The sequence below is a fragment of the Dromiciops gliroides genome, chromosome 6, assembly GCF_019393635.1.
Source record: "Dromiciops gliroides isolate mDroGli1 chromosome 6, mDroGli1.pri, whole genome shotgun sequence".
Lineage (NCBI taxonomy): Eukaryota > Metazoa > Chordata > Mammalia > Microbiotheria > Microbiotheriidae > Dromiciops > Dromiciops gliroides.
Window position 1 is genome coordinate 181451288 of NC_057866.1, and position 23736 is coordinate 181475023.

General features: G+C 38.9%; 1 protein-coding gene across 2 annotated transcripts in view; it reads left to right on the forward strand.

Annotated features, from left to right (window-relative positions):
- The window catches only part of TMA16 (translation machinery associated 16 homolog), a 63889-nt gene that overhangs the window by 27921 nt on the left and 12232 nt on the right, over positions 1-23736 (forward strand). For both annotated transcript variants that reach the window (XM_043969740.1, XM_043969741.1), the window contains 3 exons: positions 6038-6075; positions 10800-10884; positions 14610-14758. In XM_043969740.1, the coding sequence (XP_043825675.1) occupies positions 6038-6075; positions 10800-10884; positions 14610-14758 (272 nt within the window). The remainder of the gene's footprint in view (positions 1-6037; positions 6076-10799; positions 10885-14609; positions 14759-23736) is intronic.

The window sequence follows — 23736 nt, forward strand, 5'->3', positions numbered from 1 at the left end:
GACCAGCAAGGAAGCCAGTGTCCCTGGACTTCAGAATATTAGACGATGGGTGTTGGAGGGCCAGGGTGGGGCACATAAAGGGCAAGAAGAATGGAAATATGGGGGAAGATAGGTTATAGAGGACTTTGCCAAACAGAGAATTCTATGATTGATCCTGTGATCCTGTATTTGAGAGGGAGCTCCTGGACTTTATTAAAGTGGGTGTGGGGAGGGCAATCATATGGTCCAACCTGTGCTTTTGGAAGATCATTTTGGCCTCTTAGTGGAGGGTAGACTTGAATGTAGAAAGATTTATGGTAGGCAGACCAACTAGCAGACTTTTGCAGTGTTCCGTGTGTGAGGTGATGAGGGCAGATTTTATGGGTTGACTAGTGGAAGATGTATTATGGTATAATGGGAGATAATGTTTGTTAGGTTGGATCATATCCTAGTAGAGTCTTGAAGGTCATATTAAAAGATTTGTATTTTATTTTGTAGGCAATGGAGAGGAATGGATATCAACATGAGAATGTCATCAGAATAGTGATACTTTAATAGTGACTTCTAGGGCCACAATTTTACAATATGGAGGTGGTTTTTGATAACTGATACTTCTGTGATATGTCCTTTGTGGGAAAGCCATTTGTACTAATAGCTAGTTCATAATATCTTTAATTACATTCTTTCTAGCCATGGACCTGAGCATAGTAAGATTCCCCCCCCCCCCCAAACAGACACACTTCTTATTTTCCCTTTTTCTTGAAGTTAATGATTGCTTGAGGATATCATAAAAGTCCTGTATTCAAGTACTGGACTATGTTTTCAAATAATATTTTCTTGAGTTGGTGATTTTGGAGATTTTGTAAAAAACCTCAGACATTTCACTATGGAAATAGTAAGTGTGAAGAAGGATGATGTTATCACTAGTAGGCCTATTTCCAAACATGGTTAGGGGAAAAAGAAAAGAACCCACATAGTCTCAGATGTTTATGGCAGCTCTTTTTGTAGTGGCAAAGAACTAGAAATTGTGGATATGTTCATTAGCTGAGGAATGACTGAAGAAGTTGTGGTATGTGATTGTGATGGAATGTTGCTATGCTGTAAGAAATGGTGAATTCGAAGGTCTTGGAAATAATTAAGAGTGAAATGAGCAGAACCATTGTTTTAAGAACTTTGAGTGACTCATTTTGACTATCATAAATACCCAAATTAACTACAAAAGACATAGGAAGGAAAATCCTATCTGCATCCGGAGAAAGAACTGATAGAAGCATATACAGAATGCTTTTACACACATACATGCATACATACATACATAACACACAAACATATTTGTGGCTAATGGTAGCCATCTCTAGGGCGGTGGTGGGTGAAGGAACCAAAAGGAACTTACATGATAACTATATTTGCAGTTTCACATGCAATCATTTTTTAAAATAATACTTGTTATTGAAATGCTTGTTTTATTCTACAAATTAAAAATATGGAAATGCTTGTTTTATTCCACAAATTAAAAATAAAGTAAATAAAAATTAAAAAGAATGATGTTATGTTTAATTTTGCATTAAGGAATGCGTTGACTATATTCTGCCACTTAAGTAAAACCCTGAACAGATTAATGTTGTGCTTTTGGTTAGTTCCATTGATAAAATTACTAGATTTTTAGGGAAAAGGTAAATTTAGGCTCTAAACACAGGCTGTTCCACATGCTGGAACGAATTCTTGCCTTATTTCTGCCTCTTAGAAATTCTTTATTTCCTTCAAAACACAGCTGAAATGCCAGCTCCTTTATTAAACCTTTCCTGATTCACTTACCTGTTAGTGCTTTTCCTTTCAAAGTTATTTTGTATTTTTCTTGCACATATTTATTTATGTACATGTCTCCCTTGATAAAATGTAAATTCCTCAGGGCAGTGACTTTATTTTTGTATCCCTAGCATAATCTTGGCAAATTATAGCTGTTTATTAAATGCATATTGGTTGATTTAATTAACATGTGAGACTTATTTAGGATTGTGGTTGGCTTATCTGACTTAGTTTTCTCATCTATAATGTGGTGATAATAATAAAATATCTTAGGGCTTGTGTATGGATCAAAAGAAAAAGCTTGTAAATGATTTGCAAACCTCAAAAAGTGCCATATTAATACTGTTATTCATAATATGCAACTTTATCTGTTACTGTAAACCATGTTTACACAGGTCATGTTAGTGTTTATTGGTAGAACTGTGAATTCATCCAGCCATTCTGGAAATCTATTGGAATTGTGCGAAGAGTGATTAAAATGGCTATACATTATGAACTGTGATTAAAATGGCTATACATTATGAACTGTTAGGTATATAGTCCAGTGAAGTCAGTGGAAAGAAGAGAGGACCCATGTACACCAAAATAGTAGAAAGAACTGGAAACAAAATAGATGGCTGTCACTTGAGGGATGGTTAAATAAATTATGGTACACAAATACAGTCAAGTATGACTATACTGTCAGAAATTATGACTAGAGAAACCATGGAAAGACTTATATGAACTGATGCAAAGTGAGGTAAGCAAAACCAGAGAAACTGTGTAGCAATGTAAATTGGGAAAAAAATAGCAACAATTAAACAAAACTGAATGCTATAAAACAATAATGACCAAGTAATAGAAGAATATATTCACCTGCTTTTGCAGAAGTGGTAGAACCATGGACATAGAATATGGCATGCAACATCAGACTCTTTTGATGTTTTGCTGACTTTTTTTCCCTCCCCCCCCCACCCCCTTTATTTTAAAGAATGGCTCTTTGGGAGAGATTAAGGGGAGGACAGGTAGAAAAAATAAGTGATGTAGAAACAAAAGATAAAAAGATTTAAAATATTAAATGACAGAACAGTGTTCTAGTGAATTTCTAAGACATTCTGCCTGCAATGAGAACATCATGCTTAGTTTAAAGACTTTCATCTGCTGAGATGATGCAGATTGGATGATGACAGGATATCAAAGCAAGATAAAATGGCAAAAGGCCTACCCGAAGGACACACAGAAACAACTTCAGACAGCGTAGAATTCTTGGGTAAACAGTAACTGATGACTTCCTTTGTAGCTAGCAGAAGTAGGGTGGTTCATTTGAACAAATACAGCTTGAATGTCAAAAATTCTGGAAGGATCCCTAAGAGGACATCTATTCCCCCCACCCTCTACCTCCTACCCCGCAGTTGTTGAACCCTGGCTCCCTGTAGTAGCTCTAGGGGTGTTTGTCATTTCCATGACCTTTCCTTCAATAATTTTAAAGATGCATTAGTCTATCACCATGTTAGGGGACAAATAAGACTTTTTATGTACCACTGCACATGTTTTTTTGAGCTATGGCTATATAGAATGCTCTTACTAGAGACTAGCAATGCTGAGACATAAAAGAAATTGCGTATGTATTCTTAAAAGATGTAAATACATTAAATAATCTTGAATTTAAGTAGAACTGCACTCATTCTGCTTTTGCCAAAATTAAGGGAAAATAATAAGGTATTTTAGGTTAATTTACCCCAACTACGCAATATTTATAAGCAGCAAGAAAGAGACTATAACGTACTGTTTAATTTTGACTTCATTTCTTTGACATCCTCACCATGGCAACATCTTGTTGCCATGCACTGTCATCTCTTGCTTGTCATGCAGGGCACATAGCAAAGAACTCTAGACACCAGGTGAGGATGACTCATTGTGGGGGAAAAAAACAATGTAGAAAGCAAGAGAAAAAGTGAACATAATGATTAAAAATTTAGAGACCCTTTTTGTATTTTGAGAAGCATGTTGGTTTACCCCTGCATTTAAAACTGTATTTTAAAACATTTGTGCTTTAAAATTACTTATTAAGGCATTTTCAATTACTAGAATTATTGGTGTATCTATTTAGATTGTGACATGATTTTGCAGGATGAGCTGACAACCTCGTATCAGAGTGTGTGTGTGTGTGTGTGTGTGTGTGTGTGTGTGTGTGTGTGTGTGTTCTGAAGCTAACTTTGCTGGGTTGATCATTCATTGAATATTCCCATTGTTTTTGGTTTTAATGTTTGGAGTAGCCACAATTAGGAAATTTACCTACTTGAGCTACTTTTTCTTTACATATTTTTTTGTAGTTCTCTACAATTTTTGCTGTTACCTTTCCAAAAGAGTGAGCGCCATATGGGGAATACCCATATTTTAAGTGGGCAGTAAGGTGGTGCAGTGGATAATGCCAGTTCTGAAGTCAGGAAGACTCATCTTCATAAGTTCAAATTTGGCCTCAAATACTTACTAGCTGTGTGACCCTGAGCAAGTCACTTTACCATGTTTGCCTCAGTTCCTCATCTGTAAAATGAGCTGGCTAGACAAGGAAATGGCAAACTACTCTAATATCTTGGCCAAGAAAACCCCAAATGGGTTCACAAAGAATGACTTGACTGAAAAATGACAACATATTTTGAATTAACATTCATATAAGTTGATTAAAAATTTTAAATGGCAATAGCACACTAGGTCGTTATGACTACTTCATTGTGTCAGGATGTGAAAACTTCTATAATATACCTGTTATTCATGCTCCACCTAGCTTATCATTCTGTCTAAAACCTAGTTTCTTCCTGAAGACATTTCATCTCTTGTCACCCTCCCCAGTTCCAGAACTTCTTTCTCTCAAATCTTCTCTCCTGCTGGGGCCAGAAAGAAGGTTTTGGCATACTCTTTCTCTCACTCCATTTTGAGACCCTACCTTTGTGGCAGTACCTTAGCCATTCTCTCAAGTGTACACTGTGTGAATAGCTCACCCTTGATTGCCACCATCCACTGACCTGCTCTTATAAGTTTAGTGCTGACTCACATACTTCTCAACCTGTGACTTTATACTTGGAGACTTAATTTTCATATTACTGTTCCGACAAATACCTCATCTTCCCAGTTCATGAAACCTTTTCAGTTCTAATGATTGCCATTCTATCCTTGCCCACCCTTTAAAGCTTGGTCTCCCACAACCTGTTGTACCTCCAGGATTTTGAATTCTGGAATTCTTCTCTTTGATTATGAACTTGGGGCATCTCTATCTTCTAACTGTTTTTTCCCATAGAACCATGGATTTTGGTTGGAAGGAATATCGGAGCTACTCACTATCACATACCATTCTACTCGCACTATAATCTCTACTCACCTCTAAGATAAAATAGAAACTTTTTAGCTTGATGTGTAAAATACTTGACAGCCTGTGACCTACCTCCAGCTCTCTTAAGCAGTATTATCATTGTTTACCCTATCTTTTAACCAGACTAGGTTCCTGACAGTTCTTGAATTCGATTTGCCAGTTCTTGCCTTCAGTAACAGGCCTTCCCAGCAGCCTGCTAAGCACCCATTTATCTTCTTGAACTATCAGAATCTTGTAGCTTTTTTATCTAGGCTCACCTTGGGTATCATCTCTCTTTTTTCTGATTCCATTCTACTCCTCCTTCCCCCCAAAATAAACATCCATTCTCACATGCTCCTTGAGCCCTTTGTCAGCATCTCACTTTGTCTTCCGTAATATTCCACCTTGTTTTTGAGTTATATATGCTCTGTTCCCTGCAATGTGATATAAACTCTTGGATGGCATATATTATTTTAGTCATTTGTATCTCCAACACTTTGCACAGATCCTTTCATATATTAGGTGCTTAATAAATGTTTGTTGAATTGAATACTAGTTAGCATCATCAATTAAATACTCTACATTTCCAAAATACACATTAACTGTGCCTATTTTGTCATGAGATAATTAACTTGTGTCTTAATCCATTGGAGTAGCTTCACTCCTAACAATTTTATTCCTGTAGGTTTCATTTAAATGTCAAGGATCTAAGAAGCAAGTAATAAGACTTCATGGTTCAGTGATTTGAAATACAGGAAATGAATGCTATAAGTGGTGATGTGGTTGAATATAACTAATCTAATCTTCTATAAAAAATGAGCTTTGAAAGGGGACCCCCTTTGAGCAATTTTTATACTAGTTGCTCTTAATTGATTTTTAAAAATTGCTTGGAGATTTTATAATGCTTTTTTTTTTTTTAATTCTGAGGTTGAAGAATGAAAAGGCTTTGCGTCTGAACATTGTAGGTAAGTGGATTGCTTTATTTACTGTTCAGACTAAATTTAGAGATAATTTACAAATTATGGAAATTACAAATGTACCTTCCTTACAGTTTACATTTTAGAATAACACTTTATCAAAGTGAACTGCTTGCTAACTCTTTTAAATGAAATCTTATTAAACAATTTTTAGCTTTGTTCTGCTAAAATTGTTTTTATTTGTAAATTGACATGATTTCATTATATAGGTACCATGATGGCACCTTTAGAAACCTCTGAGAGATATGAAATGGCTAAGCTGATCTTTATTTCCAATCTGTTGAGCCAGTCTGTTTAACAAAGAATAAAAAAGAAAGAGGGACAAAAAAGGCAGTTCATCAAACCAACCAACCAACATATGCACCAAGTAACAGTATATGCCCTGTTCCATATCCATGTTGCCCCATCTCTGAAGAAGGGAGAGAGACCCATTCTCTTTTTTGGGGGCCAAAATTGATCATTATAATTATATGACATTAGTTTCTTTTGGGGGTGGGAAGGTGTTATTCATTTATTTACGTTGTTGCAATCATTGTGTATGTTGCTTTGTGATTCTGCTTACTTCACATTGCATGTTTTTCTACAATATTCTTAATTTGAATTGTTTCTTACTCTCATGTTCTGTATTTATGTCCTTCAGTTTGTTTAGCCATTTCCCTGTCAATAGGCATCTACTTTTGTTTTCAGTTCTTTTTTGTTTGTTTTTTGAGGGGGTTGGGGATAAATACCATTTATTAAATATTCCAAGGCATGCATATTTATTAAACATCATTTGTTAAATATGCCAGCTTCTATTTTAAGTACTGTAAAAATATTATCTCATTTCCTCTTTACAACAATCCTGTGAGGTAGGTGCTATTATCATCCCCATTTTATGGTTGAGGAAACTGAAGCAGGGAGAGAGGAAGTGATTGCTCAGGGTCACAGAGCTAGTAAGTGACTGAACCTATATTTGAACCAGGCTCAGGGTTCTATCCACTATGCTATCTGGCTGCCTCATAAAATGTGCTGCTGTTAATATTTTGGGATATATGAGGCCATTCGTTCTGTCTTTGACATCCTTTGTGATCTTTCTATGTCCAGTGGGAGGTGTTCTGGATCACGGTTAGCTAGGATTTATTAAGCACTTACTGTGTGACAGCCACAGTGCTAAGTGCTGGGGACCCAAAGAAAGGCAAAAAGTAGGAACAGTCCCTGTTCTCAGATAGCTCAGAGTCTAAAGGGAAGTGTGTGTGTGTGGGGGGGGGGGGAGGTGAGTGGGGGGAGAACAGGAGACCACTTATAAGCAACTATGTAGAAATAGGATGCGTACAGGGTGTGTCAGAAGTCACCTCAGAGGAAAGGTGTTAAGATTAAAAAGAACTGGGAAAGACTTCTTGTGGAAGATGAGGCTTTAGATAATACTTTCAGGAGGCCAGAGAATCTGGGAGGTGAATGAAAGTGCCCAGTTTTTCCGAATTTACCAGGGTGAGGTGAAGTTTCAGAGTGGTTTTGGTTTGTATTTCTCTCCTTAGTCTCTCATAATTATTAATAATGTACGATTTTTATTTTGACAATTATTTAATTCCCGTCTTGATTATAAGACCCTCATCAGAGATATTTGTTGCAAAGATGATGAAAGGTCGTGCCATAATAAAATTAGAAGAGGACTATCTCAGGTTCTCTTCACAGCAGGGGGAGAATTCTTAACCAAATAAGATATAGAGGCGATTGTGAAACATGAATAGAAACTTTTGTTTACATGAGATTGAAGAGAGCTCTGTGTGTGTGGATCCATTCAGTGTAAATAGAACAAGAAGGTCATTGGTCAGCTGGGGGAGAATCTTTGCTTCACGTATGATCAGGATCTAAGAATATCCTAGGTGTACAGAGAACTACAACCACGGCCCGATTGTCAGATTTCCTCTCTGCTCTCCCCTTCCCAAGTCTGAGTGCATTTATTGACCAAACGTCCTATATCCTCATAGGGGTTCTCTCTCCTGCTTCCTCTGGTGGCCAGACTTCCTTCTTGGGGAGACACATAGGAAGTGAACAGGGCAGGGAAAGCTACTTTTGGAAGAGTTTGGAGTGTGTTTTTAGAGAAACTAATTGGAGAACCAATTATTAGAGACACAAACTTACTGCAGGCCTGTGGAGCATGAAAGAAGAGACCAATGTTCACAGCACTTGTGAGGTGGAAAGTAGCTCTTCAGGTGGAACAAGTCTAGGTCTGCCTTACCATTGAAGGCCAAGGTGGCGTCTTATCTTTATTACTTTCCAGGGAGAAGGGAGCAATCTGCATATCAGTGAGAACCCTGAGGTCTCTCAAAGCAGAACATACCTCATGTGTGTCCACTTGAGGCTTGCAGAGACCTGACACTGTACTGTCCTGGGAAGCCAGTGGCTCTTTGGGTCATATAGAATTCTTGCCCAACCCTTCTCAGCCCTGTGTTGTCTTTATGGTGCCTGAAGCTGAAAATCCTCCATTGCTGTTTCTACAGTCATGACCCATCATTTGTTGTGGAAGGGCAGCTAGGTGGCACAGTGGAGAAAGTGGCGGGCCTGGAGTCAGGAAGACCCAGGTTCAAATTCTCAGTGTTCTGAGCAATCAGAGTTCAAAGCCTCGGTGTGTGGCCCTGGGCTAGTTGTTTCACTGTTTGCCTCAGTTTCCTCATCTGTAAAATGAGCTAGAGGAAGAAATGGCAAACCATTCCAGTGGCTTTGTCAACAAAACCCCAAATGGGGTCAAGAAGAGTTAAATATGACTGAACAACAACAAAAACAACAAAATGAGCTGGAAGAGGAAATGGCAAACCATTCTAGTACCTTTGCTAAGAAAACTCCAAATGGAGTCACAAAGAGTCGGATGCAACTGAAGTGACTGGGTGACAACTGATCATTGCTGAGGTTTTTCACATGGAAATAATGGTACCATCAATTGATGTGAGAATTTGGGGTCTCCCTTCTATCTGCAAAAGGCGATATCCATGATAACCATGTTCTCAGCAAACTATTGGCTCTAGTCAGGGATAATTCTTCTGTCAAACATGAAGCATCTCCTGAGCCATGAAGGGTGGATTTTTTATTTGTTCCTCTAGGAAAAACCATTCACATAGGCCATGGGAGCCTTGCCATTGGTTGTAATGGGGAGTATGTCTTCATAGCTGACCTCATCCAGCATAGTTTTGGATAACAGGGCTCTGCTGCCTTTGAAGTTGCTCCAGCATAGCTTCTGTCCAAGATTGTTGAGATATATATGGGCAGTCACAGGCATCAGTCAACACTTAATATGGGAGAGTTTTTCCTTTTAACTTTTTATAGTCTTGGTCAGCTGGGTTGATTTTTTTTTTCTGGGACTGAGAAAGCTGCATCCCAGTGGCCATATTTCATCACCATCAATGACAGGTGCTGATCAACTGCCACTAATAGTTAAATAAGCAGAGGAGACCTGAGAGCAGCCATACCTCCCAAACCACTGGTCTTAGGTCCAGCCCAGCTCTCAGAGCTATCATCCAACAGCTGCCAACTAATTATCACAAGCAGGGAAGGCAAATCAGACGACCACTGCCACCTGGATCAGCATCTTTCCTATTCTCATGGAAGCAGCCAGGACCCCTGAGCTCAAGAAGCCTAAGGAATGGCAGTGCTTCCAACCCAGGGCCCTCAGTCACCATCTTGGGAAGCATCTCCTGTATAGATGCAGCCTGGCAACTGCTCCTTCAGTCACTGATCCACAATTCCTAAAGACTCAGAAAAGAAAGCTTCTGCCACCAAAGTCCTGGGTACTGTTAATGGTTCAACAGCAGGAGCTGATAGGATTTCATCAGTGGAAATGATGTTAAAGAAGAGTCAATGACATTTACTTTGCTGCTACTGTCTAAGGACTATGGGTTTTTTCCATTCGACTCGCAGCTGAAACCTTCCATATGTGTTGTCTGCCTTATTAGAATGTGAGCTCCTGCACAGGAAGGACTGTCTTTAATTTTCTGTTTGTGTGTCCAGTGCTTGGCACGTAGTAAACACTTAATGCTTCATTCATTCATTTCTGGTCATATAAACCAGTCTGTCAGTGAAACAGAATGACCCTTGGTATCCAGATACACTCGGAAGAAAGAGATGATCCATCATTATATCTCCATTCTGCTTCAGGATCTAAAACATTCCAGCTGTCTCCCATAGTTTGCCTTCTGGTCAGTTTTAGTTTGAAAGGTGGGGCACAGGAAGATCTTATTTGACTGGGTCCCTCTGAGAAGCCAACATAAGTCTACTATGTGCTGATACTGATGTAGACACGGACCCTTGATCTGTCCCTGCCACCTGCCAAGGCCACACTGTCCAAGTTAGTCCTGTTGCATTCATCCTTAAACCAGAAATCAGTGGTGTTGCTTTGATGTGTTGCTCAGATGGAGCACTATATGCTGTGTATCACGCATTTGGTGTTGACTACAAATCATACACAGATATATTAAGATCATGTTTTGGCCTCTCTAACTTCTTCTTTCAACTACTTTTAACTTTTCTACATGTTCTTTGCCTCCCTATCAGATAAGAAATATATGACAGTTATTTTTGAAAAATTAATTCCTTTAGTCTTCAATGAGACATATTTAACTCTAACGTGTATTTAATGTAATGTTAAACTTTTTTAATACTGGGGTTTTTAATAGCTTATTTGAAAAACTAATAATTGTTTGGCTGGTATTGTTTCAATAATTGATCACTTTTCTTTGTAGGTGAGAAACTGCTATGGTTTCAAAGTCACCTTGATCCCAACAAAAGAGAGTATTCAAAGAAAGATGCTTGTGAACTAATAGAAAGGTAAGAACTGGGTATATCATTGAGTAGAGAGGGCAGAAAGGGAACCTTAAAATATTTTAGAAGCTGAAACCATTTCTATATTTATTACTTACTGCCCTACCTTCCATCAACAATATAAGGAGAAGAAACGGTCTCTGCCACTGGAGAACTTTACTTGCATGGAAACTCAAGGGAAACCCTAGTGCTTACCAGAAAGGCCACAGACACCATCACTAGAAAGAGTGGGACCTCTTGCTACCCTGTGGCCAGGTCTCAGATTCCATGCAAGGAGCCAGAAAGATTGGGACCATAAGCAAAAAAATGTAATCAGACTGATTCCCAGGAGGACTAATACACTAGGCCTAACATGGAGTCAGATGCATGTTTCAGGAGTGTGGTGTCTTTTGGGAGGGCCCTATCTCCTGCATGTCTTGGGATATAACTACTGAGCTGGTACCATTTCTGAGTCCAGTTCTTGGCCTCAACTCTCTGTCCCTCCCCCACTGCTCACTCTTCCAGTTTCCTTATTTGTAGAGGGAACAACCATGTCAATGCTTCCTTCAGTCATCGTCGGAGCTTGGAAGGATCAAGGATAAAGTGATCCTAATCACTTCCTAAAAAATTAGTTCTGCCTGCTCTCTCATGTCAGTGACTGAATTATCATTTCCTGAGGCAAAAGTCTTTTGTCCTCTACTACCTTTCCCCTTGTTTTTTTTTTTTCCACCCAGCTCAGTCTTTTCATGCACTTCCTTTCCTTCTTTGCCCTCTCCTGTATATTGTGCTCTCTAGAACAGCAGCTTCAACACAAATAAAAAAGAGGTCCACTAATGTGTACATGTGGATCCCTGAGGGCCTCATATTAACTTGGTTTTAAATGTAATGTTATCTGTTTTATTGTATTTTTAATTATTTTGTAATTATTTCCCAGTTACATTTTAATCTGCTTAAACAGCCCTTGGGTGAATTGTGGACCCTGTGATTTGATACCTCTAATTCTGCAATATTACTTGATCATTAACAAACTTTCATCTTAGATCTTTTTTCCCCCCCAAGGCAATGAGGATTAAGGGACTTGCCCAGGGTCCCACAGCTAGTAACTATCAAGTGTCTGAGGCTGGATTTGAATTCAGGTCCTCCTGAATCCAGGGCTGGTGCTCTATCCACTGTGCCACCTAGCAGCCCCCCTCCCCACATTTTTTAATTTTGTGATTATGGAAATCTGTCTCTCTTTGGAAGACACTGTAACCCTAATCACTCTCTCTGGTTCTGATTATTTCTTGTATCTTGGACATAAGGAGCCAAAGACATTGGCCTTATCCTTGTTCTCCAGTGTCACTGCCAGACCCTTCCTCTGACAGCATCATTCTGCAAGCCTTCCTCCAGTGAGGTTCACTCTTGTCTATGTTATTCAGTCTATATCTTTTTTGCTGTGATCTTCTAGTTTTCCAGGTTATCTCTCTGTTCTGAAATGGTTTGAGCTATTGTCTTGGTCTGCCACTCATGCCTCGTCCTCAAGCTTGGAGACTTCAGTATACATGGTTTCTTCCAGCTCTTTGACCTCCCAGTTCATGAGATTTAGCTTCTATGAACTAAAGCTGCACAATTGCCTCTGCTGCCCACAGAGAATGTCCACACATAATTCTCCCACCTCCATGGTGAAGTTCCCTCAAGTATAGCTTTCTTCCCTTCTATCCCTCCTTCTACTGAAACCTATTCTTTAAAAAAAAAAGTTTTTTTATTCTGAACTTAACAGACACTAAAATTGGTATTTCAGTGTGCATAATAGCATATTAAGAGTATTGTAGGTGAAACTCCAGATCTCCATTAGATATGACTTGATATTTCCTTTAAAATTTTTTCTGTTAAAATAAATTTAAAGTAAATAAATTCAGCAAAGTTGTCCTGCTTATTTGTAATGCTTTCTGGCCTTCCTTCTACTCCATTCATTTAAGAATGCTTCAGTGACTCTCTTTTCCCTCCCTTTCTTCCTCCCTAGCCTCCCATTTTCTTCCCATGTGTTCCCACATGCCCCTAGTTGGACCTCTCTTTTCTCTGTTGGCAATCTCGACCGGTTCAGTTATGCATTGTCCTTCCGTAGAGCTCTCATTTGTTCTGCCACCATTCATACCCCTACCACTTCTTGCTCTTTATTACCCCTACCGTCTTCCTTGTCTTCCTTCTTTACTCCTGGACTGCTAAATGATACTGGAGGACTGTTGCAGGGTAAACCTTTTTATTTTTTGGGGGGGGTAAGGGGCGGCACTGGAGGGTTAAGTGAATTGCCCAGGGTCACACAGCTAGTAGTGTCAAGTGTCCGAGGCTGGATTTGAATTCAGGTCCTCCTGAAACCAGGGCCGGTGCTTTATCCACTGCACCACCTAGCTGCTCCTATAAATCTTTCTTCTTTGATGATTCCATTGCTCTTGGTGGTCTTACCAAACCTTCTCATCTCTCCTCAAACCTACATTATCTCCCCCATCAGCCTCTGTAGGTTGATGTCTTTGCCTCCTATTTGACTAAGAAAGTAAAAGGTAGGTTTCCTCTAAACCATATCTCAAAACTCATATACATATTTACCCATACTGCTATTTTTTTACTTTTCTTTTAGAGATACAGCCCTTCTTGCCAAAGGAGAAGACTTTCCTTAAGTCTTTGATCTTTCCTGTGCTCTCTCCCTTAGGAAGCTGCTTCTTTCATCATTTCCTCTAGATTTTGCTTCAGTCCCTCCCTCTGTTGCCTCTCTCCAGAAACAAAGACAGGTCCGCCTCTTCTTTAACAAATCATCACATGACCCTCCTGTCTCCTAGAAAGAATCTTCTTGTCCTCTTTTTCCTCATCTGATAACATGAACCTCCACTCCAGAGGCTACTAATGATCTCTTGGCTGCCAAGATTTCCCTCAGTCCTCTCCTTGGAGCTTTTGTACTGTTGAGGCCTGCCTTCTTCCTTGTCATAATCTCCCTTGGCTTTCTCAGTGGTGGTTCTCTAGTTCTCCTACTCATCTGATTGCTCTTTCTCAGGCTCTTTTGCTAAGTATTCTCCAGGACTCTCTGCCTGGCCTTCTCTTTCTGTAGTTGGGGAGGTCTCATTGGGGCTTCCATGGATTCAAGTACTTCCTTCAAATGGCTCACAAATCTGGTGAACTGATAACTAGCAGTGAAATCAGGTAAATGATCAAATGAAGACTTATGCTTTATTCTTGGCTGCTTGTGGCCTCCTTAATAGCTTTCAATAACCGAGTCTGAGTCAGGATGCTGTGACTGTAATGCTTTTGTGACTGGAATCAAGTGATTCTACTTTATTGAGCTTCAGTGTCCTTATCTGAAATGTGGGATACTAATTTTATTATCTTCCTTGCTAGGCAGATCAAATGAATTAACATATGTGAAGTGCATTATAAAATTGTAAGCCATTATGTACATGAGCTATGATTATTTCTCTTCCTAAAATGTTAGGTCTGGAAGAAACCCTAGAGGTATTTTAATGTGAATCCCTCAGTTCAAAAATGTGGAATTAGAAGCCCTGAAAGGTTAAGTGAATTGCCCAGAGTCACAAGAAGTTATTGGCAGAACTTGGCCTCCAGCCTAGTTCCTCTAATTCCAAGCTCAGTTGTCTGTGGTGATTTAAGTGTCAGCTATTAAATAAACATAGCAGGTTAAACATGACTTGGACAAGGAATGCTGAGCATGAGTTCTATTGCAGAATAATGGAAATTTCACAGCTCCAATCCTTTTCTTTTTTTTAAAGTTATTTACATCGGTTCAACAGTGAACTGGAACAGATTGAGTTGCAGAACAGCATCAAAGGCAGACAGGGAAGGAGGCACTTTTCTCGAGAAACAGTCATCAAACAGACGGTGGAGCGTGAGTGGAAACTCTACGAAGGATATGGCATTGGTGCGTCCGTCTATAGTAATTTTTATATCTTTGTTCGATTTGTGATGTTACAATTTAACTTTTTCATTTTTCCACAGACTGCTTTTTTTCCCCTCTTGATTTCTGTTCCTTTTGTAGAGTTTGGGTCAAATTTGTCACTCATAGCCTTTCTCCGTTTTTAGAACTAAATAGACTTTGTTTCCTTTGGGTAACACAATATTCTTTTTAGAAGGATACTAATACTAAGCAAGCTCTGGTTCCATTCTTTAAGATGATTTTTTTTGGTAGGAGTTCCTGGGTTTTAGTTCACTTTTCTTTTTTTTTCTTTCTTTCTTTTTTTTTTTTGCAGGGCAATGAGGGTTGTGACTTGCCCAAGGTCACACAGCTAGTTAAGTGTCAAGTGTCTGAGGCTGGATTTGAACTCAGGTCCTCCTGAATCCAAGGCCAGTGCTTTATCCACTGTGCCACCTAGCTGCCCCTTAGTTCACTTTTCTGATGGCTCAGTTTAGGTTTTGGCCTTAGCTCCTTATTTTTCCTCATTTTTCTTACACAGTTCCAAACCTGGAGTTGATTCCATCCTTAGCAGTGAGACTGACAGACCTTAATCAGTTGTGGTTGCTTACTGAAAGCAGGCCTCATCCCAAACCCCTGGAGCTGCTTTGGCCTTTCTTTTTGCTGTGGCTTGGGCATGTGGTGGCCTGGACATAGTAGTGCACCTAACCTGTGGTCTGATCCTGCCTCCTGTGGGGTTGCTTGATTGCTATCTGGACACCATACTTTGGCCCTGTTGTCTGCTCTCTGTTGATCGCATGCCTTGTCCTAGCCAGGCTTGTCTCTTAGAGCTGCAGAATTCTGGTGGTCTTCTTTGTAGGAAGAACTTCTGGGTGGTTTTCTTTGCTAACTGACTAAAGAGAGCAGCCAGGTATTTGGAAACCAACTCATTCCTTCCAGTTCACAAATGAAGAAGGCAACTATTTCTCTCATCCCTGCACTGTGTGAAGGAAAAGTTTAACAAAAAAAAATTGAAAATAATGTTGCCCCAGTTTTACACTTAGCTGGCACTGACTTTAGTCAAGACAGATTATGAAGGACAAACCAAGAAGCTGCTAGAATTAAAGGAAAACTGGTGCATTCTTAGAGAGTTACTAAGGTGTTTGTAGGGGATCTGGGCTCTTCTGGGGCCCATCACACTATTATCTTCCAATAGTTCCCCTTATGTTGGAGTATTAATATTCATCCTCAAAAATGGAGAGTCCATATCCCATACCATCCATCTTTAACTTAAGTCAATTGAAGACTAATTTGGTTAGTGATTTATTTTCTAGGTGTTCAGGTGGGGGTGAGAGGTAGCATAATGTGTCAGAGTCACCTATTAGGGAGTGTAGGGACCAATTTTTAATTGGGGAGTGTTAGCTAGGTAGCTCACTGCAATATTGGGGCAAGGAAGAAGACCAACAGCCTCCCTCAAAACAGTAGGATTTATTTAACAAGAACGAACTTAAAAAAAAGAAAAAACAAACAGTATCAGTAGGATTAAGGGAAAGGAAATAAAATGGGGAAAGGGAAATCATACAACCTGAACAACACCACTGCCCAGGAATCAGCTGAGAACACACAGCAGTGTCCTGTTGCCTTCCAGCTTCAAGCTAGAATGACAAAAACCTCCCTTCTTCCCAGCAGACCCCAGGCTGACCACACACAGCCCCCAGCCAATTGGCTGACTGCTGTGATAGTCACATGACTGCCCTCACTGGGCTTTCAATCATTATAATTTTGCCAGGCCCATGTAGGCATTGTCGAGTGGTGATGATGTGAGGTGCCAGCACCATGGCCACGGCTACAACCAGTGGGTGAAGCACCTTGCAGTTTGCAGAGCCCCAGACCAGTGTGTGCACTGAGGTTTTTTTAAATTCTAGCCAAAAAGTGGGGTCATAAAACCCTCAAATAACAATTAATTCTTTACAGGAGAAAAAAATTATGTGGAGAGAAAAAAAATCACATCTTGTGTTCAGTAGTTTCTTTAAAAAATGGAAAGGAGACGTTGACGTTTTGTGTGTAGGTCTATTTAGCTATCTAAATTTAATCTCAGGCTGACCAGCTTTGTTTTATCTTCAGATGGATTAACACTGAATTCAATTCAGTTTAAAAAGCAAACAAACATTTATTGGTTGTGAGCTTCTGTGTAGGACACTGGAGTTAGAAGACAAAAAAACAGCCCCTGCTCTCAAAGAGTTGACATTTTACTGGGGGCATACAATAGAGTGCACACTAAAGAAATAAAGTATGATCTGAGGAGAGAGAGACTTAACAGCTGCATGGATCAAGAAATACTGACTAGAAAGCATCACTGAAGCTAAGCCTTGATGGCAGCTAAGGGGTCTTGGGACCCACCTTCGGAGGTACTGTGGTGGACCGCCAGCACAGAGAGAGCTATGGAACCTGAAGGGAGAGTAGGACAGTTTAGTTGGAATGTAGAATGTATGAAATGAAATAATGTGAAATAAATCTGGAGTAGTATGGAATCTCCATTGTGAAGGATGAGGGGTTTGTACTCCAGAGAAGCAGGGAGCCAAGGAACACTTTTTGAATGGGGGAGTGATATGGCTGCTTTCCTCTACTTAATGATCTATAGGACCTCATTATTCCCCAGAATGAAATCAACTCTGAAATTCTCACTTCCTTAGATCATTTCCCACCCTAACTAAATGGTTTGCTCAGGCCCCCTTGTCAGATAATCTTGCCCCTTTTCCTTGTACTTCCCCCTTTTGAACTTCCCCTATTATAATGGTGAGTGTCCCCAGTGCCTGGCATGTAGTAGGTGCTTAATATGTGCTTGTTGACTCTGGCTCTGACATGGTAAGACTTCTATTTTAGGATGATTATTTTTGTCAGTGATTCAGAGGATAGATGGGAATGAGGAGAAACTTGCACACAGAGAGACCAATTAGGAAGTTATTACAATAATCTTAGCCTGTCTTCTAGTCTTTTTTTTTTTTTTAACTTTGTAACTCTTTGTAGTAGTAATAAAAAAAATAACTTATTTGGGTCTTACATCCTAATCTTTTTCCTGGTTTCATCGCTTTGATGAATAGGACAAAATGACCAATAAGAGCAAAGCAGGTGACAGAAATCAGGGGTTCAGATAATTGGCAAATTGCAGAATTTATCTATGAATATTAACTATGAGGGTGTAAAGGAATCAACTGCCAGGGAACTGATCTTGAAGACTAATTTAGGCCCTCAAAATGTCTGCTCTCTGTCTGTTATGGAACTGAGCCCTTAGTTTGCCTAGCAGCTTTGAGCCCATTATAGTTCTTACTTAAAGCTTATTGACCTGAAGTTCTGGTTAACATGATTATTAAAATACTGTAGCAGAATAGCTGCATTTCTTATTGTTGTATGTGCCTTTGGCTGATCTGCATTGACCAGGGAGTTTCTGCCTTGTGAGTTCCCTATGCCACTGACATCCTTGCTAGGTCACTTTACCTTATAACTTTTTGCTTTCTCACAATCAAATCCTTTGAAATGGAGTGGACCAGTATCACTGTCCTCATCGTGAGATTGGAGGGGAAATCTCGGGGTAACGGAGCATCATCTTAGGAATTCAGAGCCACACGTCTTGGTTTGGCTCCCTCCAGGCATGTCTCTGGAGAGTCCTTTGGAAATCAGTACCACAGTAATGAATGGGAAATGACTAGTGTGACAAAGCAGGGGCCCAGGTGTTGAAAGCCCAATGTCAATATAGGACTTGTGATGGATACTAAAGATTAACCAAAAAATCTTCTGTTTTAACTGTTAGGGACAAAAGAAAGATCAGAGAGTGAAGTGATGCCTGGCTTAGATGCAAGAGGGATAATTTATTTTGATTTAATTTATTTAATTCTTCATAACAGAGGATGCCCTTTAGAAGGAAATGTGCCAAGCACAGACAATTAGTAGGGACTCAGATCCCCAGATAAATGCACAAGTAATATGGCTTGTAGTTTTTCACAGCCAATCAACAAGCACTTATTTAAGTGCCTCCTTCTCTGTGTGCCACAGTAGGCTAGGGGCCGGGAAAGCAAATAGCATGGCTCAGACAGCCCATACTTAAGCTCCTACAACTGGAACAAGTACATCTCTGGGTATATGCAGACTAAACAGGAAGAGACACCTACTCAAAGACAAGGTACTTTGGCAGGGAGGGCACAAGCAATTGTGGGGAATGTAGGAGGTGATGCTTGAATTGAACCTTGGGGGAAGAGAAGGATTCTGTGAAGTGGAGGTGAGAAGGAAGTACATTCTAGGCTTGGAGAAAAGCCGGTGCAAAAGCACGGGGGCAGGATGTCGATTGGTGTGTTTGAACACAGAGGAAACCAGTTTGGCTAATTCATAAAGACTGGGAGGAAGAATGATGTCCTTTAAGAATCTGGGAAGATAGGTTGAGAGCAGCCTGTAAAGTGCTATAAAGCCAAATTGGATTTTTATTTTATCCTAAATTAGCTAATAGAGAGCTCCTGGAGTTGTAGGAGTGTAAGTAAGCAAAGTTTCAAGAGATAGACAAGAGAAAACAGGATGACTGACGTTAAAATCTGCTAAAGATTTGGGGTCAAAGGTTATATATAAAGAGAGATTGATGGTTCATTCATTGAGTTCAGATCACCCAGTCTGCAGAGCTACTTCTTTGAGTACTGAATGACCATGCAGGTGTTTTTGCTGAGCTGCTCTCCATGATGTTTGAAAAATCACAGGGGATGAGTATGGTGCTACTGTAGTAGAGATGGCCAAATAGCATTTGCAGTTTGCAAACCCTGGGATTTCTAGCAAATTTTTACAATGTGGTATTGGAGGCAGGAGGAAGAAGATTTGTGAGAACATTTGGGGAAGTGGTGTTCCTTATGATCCAAGCTGACAACAATAAATTATGCTAAAGCTAACTTCATTTCCGCTTATGCCAGGGCCACAAGACTGATAGATATAATATACCAGAATTTCATCAAGACATTTAATACAGTCTCTCATGGTGGAGCTATGATAGAGAAATGAGGGTTAGATGATAGTTCTGAATGCACCTCATTGTTCTATTAATTTAAGGATGTGATTAATTATCATCAGCCTATAGGGAGCTTTGCAGTGGGCTCAAAGGCTCTTTCCTTTTTCTACTTGTTCTGAATTAGATGGTAATTCTAGAGTGATTGTCTTTCAAATTTGTGAATGACATACCATTGGGAGGGGTGGCTTACAATACTGAATGGCAGCATCATAATTGAAAAAGATCACAATAGATTATAACAGTGAGTGAAGCTAACCAACAAAAAAATGTAATTGATGAATATAAAGTCCTTACACTTCTGGAAAAGTTGCTTGTGAAAAGTAGGGGATGGGAGTAAGAAGGGGAGAAGGGAAAGTGTGAAGAGACAAAAATCCATGGAAAAAGACTAAAGTTGAGTCGACAGTATAATTGGTGCAGTTCTAAAAAGCTCCTAGGATCTGAAGTTTTATTACTAGAAGAATCATATTTAGAATAGGGTGGGTATGGTTCTATGTTCTTTTAAGTATTGTTTTTAGTTCTGTGTGTCACATTTTAGGAAGTATAGTAACAATCTTGTCATGAAACCAGGGTGCAACAAGGGTGGTGGGAGGCCCTAGCTAGCACAGCTTTGCTGAGAGAAGATCTGGGGGGGTGAACATGGTAGTCCCTCATGTACTTGGAATTCAGTCATTTGAAAAGGGAGGGATTACTTTGGATAATTGCCTCAGGTGGGATAAATTCCCTGTTCCTTGAGGTTTATTAGCAGAAACTGGACAGTGACTTGTTAGGATTCCTCATCATAGTGACCTGAGCTTGACCTGAAAGGGCCCTCCCAGTGCCCAAGGCCTGTTACTCTGTATGTTCTGTATGCTGGAAATAGGTTTTAAAAAGGAAAGAGCAAGTAATATATTTATTATTTGGTACCTATTTGTGTTTCTCTGAAGACAACAGTTTACTAGCCTAGATAAAGAAACTGTTTAGTATTTTCACATAATAGAAGTTGGATTTTTCTGAGTTCTTGTTGTAAAGATAACTGTGTGAAGTGTAAACATGATTGTCATTAGTGCCAGTAGATTAGAAAGGAACTAAGGAAGTAGTTAATGCTAGTGAATTGTGGTCATTCACAAGAGAAGCCTAAAATGATGCTGATGAAATTTCAAGAACTAAGTTTACCATTTCTTGACATTACAGTTATTATAGTTTAAATTTTTGCAAAGTGTTTTCCACATATTATCTCATTTGATCATTTTGGATCGTACAAGGTAGGTGGAGACAACCCCATGTTACATGAGAAAGTTCAGCAAATAATAAATCATATTTGACAATGTAGGTAAGTACTTAAACTGCCAGATGTTTAGTTCCTTCTCTTAGTGATGCAATAGAGTACTGGAATCAGGATAGCTTGAGTTCAGATCTCACTTTGGACATTCATTTGCTTTGTAACAAAAGACAAATCACTTCATTTTTCTGTGTCTCAGTTTCCTTATCTATATAATGGGGATGATAAGTTCTGTGTAAATGCTAGCTTTTATTATTCCCTGCCCTTCTGTGAAAATAATTCTGAGAAAAACTTGGTAACAATAAATGGTTTTAATGTTGATATTAATTTCACAACTAATGGAAAAAGTGTTTACTGTTTTTAACTGAGTAAGGATGACTAAGTGGTCCATGTACCTGCCAAAGAGGTAAAAACAGTGCTACTAGAAATAAAATGTATCTCGGCCTTCATCAGGTTGACCTCATTCCATTATGAAAAGCCTTATCAGTAAGAGAGAGAAAGATTTATCATTTGTGTGTCAGAAGGAGATAAATATCTAGACAAACATATAAAATTCTAATGAGATATATTGTCATGTTAGATTTGCTATTGTTATACTTTGATGAAAAATAATAGACTCTCTTAGTTTTGTGAAAGAAGGAATTCTCCAAATGGGAGGGCTAATGACCATCCTGGCCATAGATTGAAATTGCTCCTTCTTAAGCATTTTATTTGTATTTTATATTTCTCTTAAGCCAAAGAGGAGGCAGGGGAAGTTATTCAAACTTAAAATTGGGAATATTGCTAATTCTAGACAATTATAATTTAGCTCTGTGGTGAATAGTCATGTATCTTTCTCACTAAATGAGATAAGAGTTGTGTGCATGCATGTTATGTATGTGTCTTCATACAGACATTTATGTTTGTAAAGGTAAAGAGAGGAATTCAAAATAAACTGCTGAATTTTACCTTCACTTCTAGAAACCATTTAGAAGACATTTTATACAGATGAAATTTATTAGGGCCTAAGTAAACATGCATTCTTTAAGAAATGTTGGAAATACGGGGCCTCAAGTTTTCTCATCTGTAATATGACAGGATTAGACTAGATAGCCCATAAGGTTTCTTTCAGCTCTAAATTTCTGTTCCTATAAGAGGTAAATAGGTTTGCTTCCATATGTCAAGGATCTGTGAGATTTCATTATGATTAATATTCCCTCTATCAACACAGGTTCCAAGCTCTTTAGAACTCAGGTAGCAGCTAGGTGGCGCAGTGGATAAAGCACTGGCCCTGGATTCAGGAGGACCTGAATTCAAATCTGGCCTCAGACACTTGACACTTACTAGCTGTGTGACCTTGGGCAAGTCACTTAACCCTCACTGCCCTTCCCTCTAAACCCCCCCAAAAACCAAAACCTTAGTGTAGACATTCTTCATGAATTCACAGAGAAATTTTATACCCTATAGCTGATGATAAACCTATGCAGACTTAGCAAGGAAATAACAAGCTTATAGTTAGTTGTATGCTAGAAAATGTTAAACAGCTAGTTCTTTGAAAAAAAAACATGTATGTATGTGTATATGCATCTGTGTACACATGTGTATATATGCATATATCATACTATATATGTCAATATGTCATATTTATTATAAATTTTACTAACGTAAAATGATGTATAACACAATTTACAGATAAAAAATAGAAAATGTTCTCTATTGTGAATTCCATATAAATCTCAGAGAATTTTTTTTTTGCTCATCTATTGCATCTAAAGCCAACCTGTGATTGTAATTCAGCCATAATTTGGCAAATAGAATTATATCTCAAACCACTCTTTTCCCAATACATTTGTCAGTAAATCTGCCACACGACCTATTATGAAACTATTTCTCAGCCTCATACAAATTATAATCGTTAAACTGAAACCTCTATCAGCTTTAGTCTTGTAGTTGTACTGTCTTTTTAAGCCTTTGTAGAGTTGCAGTGATTGGAAGGAACATTGTTTGATTCTACACTATTTTTTTGTTTTTTTGTCTTTTTGCAGGGCAATGGGGGTTAAGTGACTTGCCCAGGGTCACACAGCTAGTAAGTGTCAAGTGTCTGAGGTCGGATTTGAACTCAGGTACTCCTGAATCCAGGGCCGGTGCTTTATCTACTGTGCCACCTAGTCGCCCCCTCTACACTATTATCTAAAAAAATTCAAAAATTGTTCATCAGTTTCATCTTTTAAATTTTCTGTGAAATGATAGGATTTTTTTTCACCAGCTACTCTTGGTGAAGTTAGTCCTTAAGTCCAAGTAGATGGTTTTAATAAATCAGAATAATTCATAATGCTTTTGTCATTGTTTCTGTTGATAGAAGGCCTAAGTTCATGTGTTGTATTTTCTAGCAACATTCCTAGGAAAAGGATTAAATTTATTATCTTTCTTAAGTGGAATATCTTTAAGCTTGGCTGACAATCAGATATTTAACTTGAGATCTTGTTTTCTGTGCTGTTCACAATCGAGGACTACAGACATGACAGGCTTTTAAATTTAGTCTGCATTGTTATCATTTTGTCCATCATTTTCTTAAGTCTAAACAATTAACAAAACTACAAATTAAGCCCCAGTTTGTAGCATTTGCTTATTTCCATAGTATAAATACTCCTACTATGGCCAATTTCAGGCTACCATTGTGACTGTGAGATTTAAAATTGGATATTAGATCATAAATCTCCCCTCTTTAAC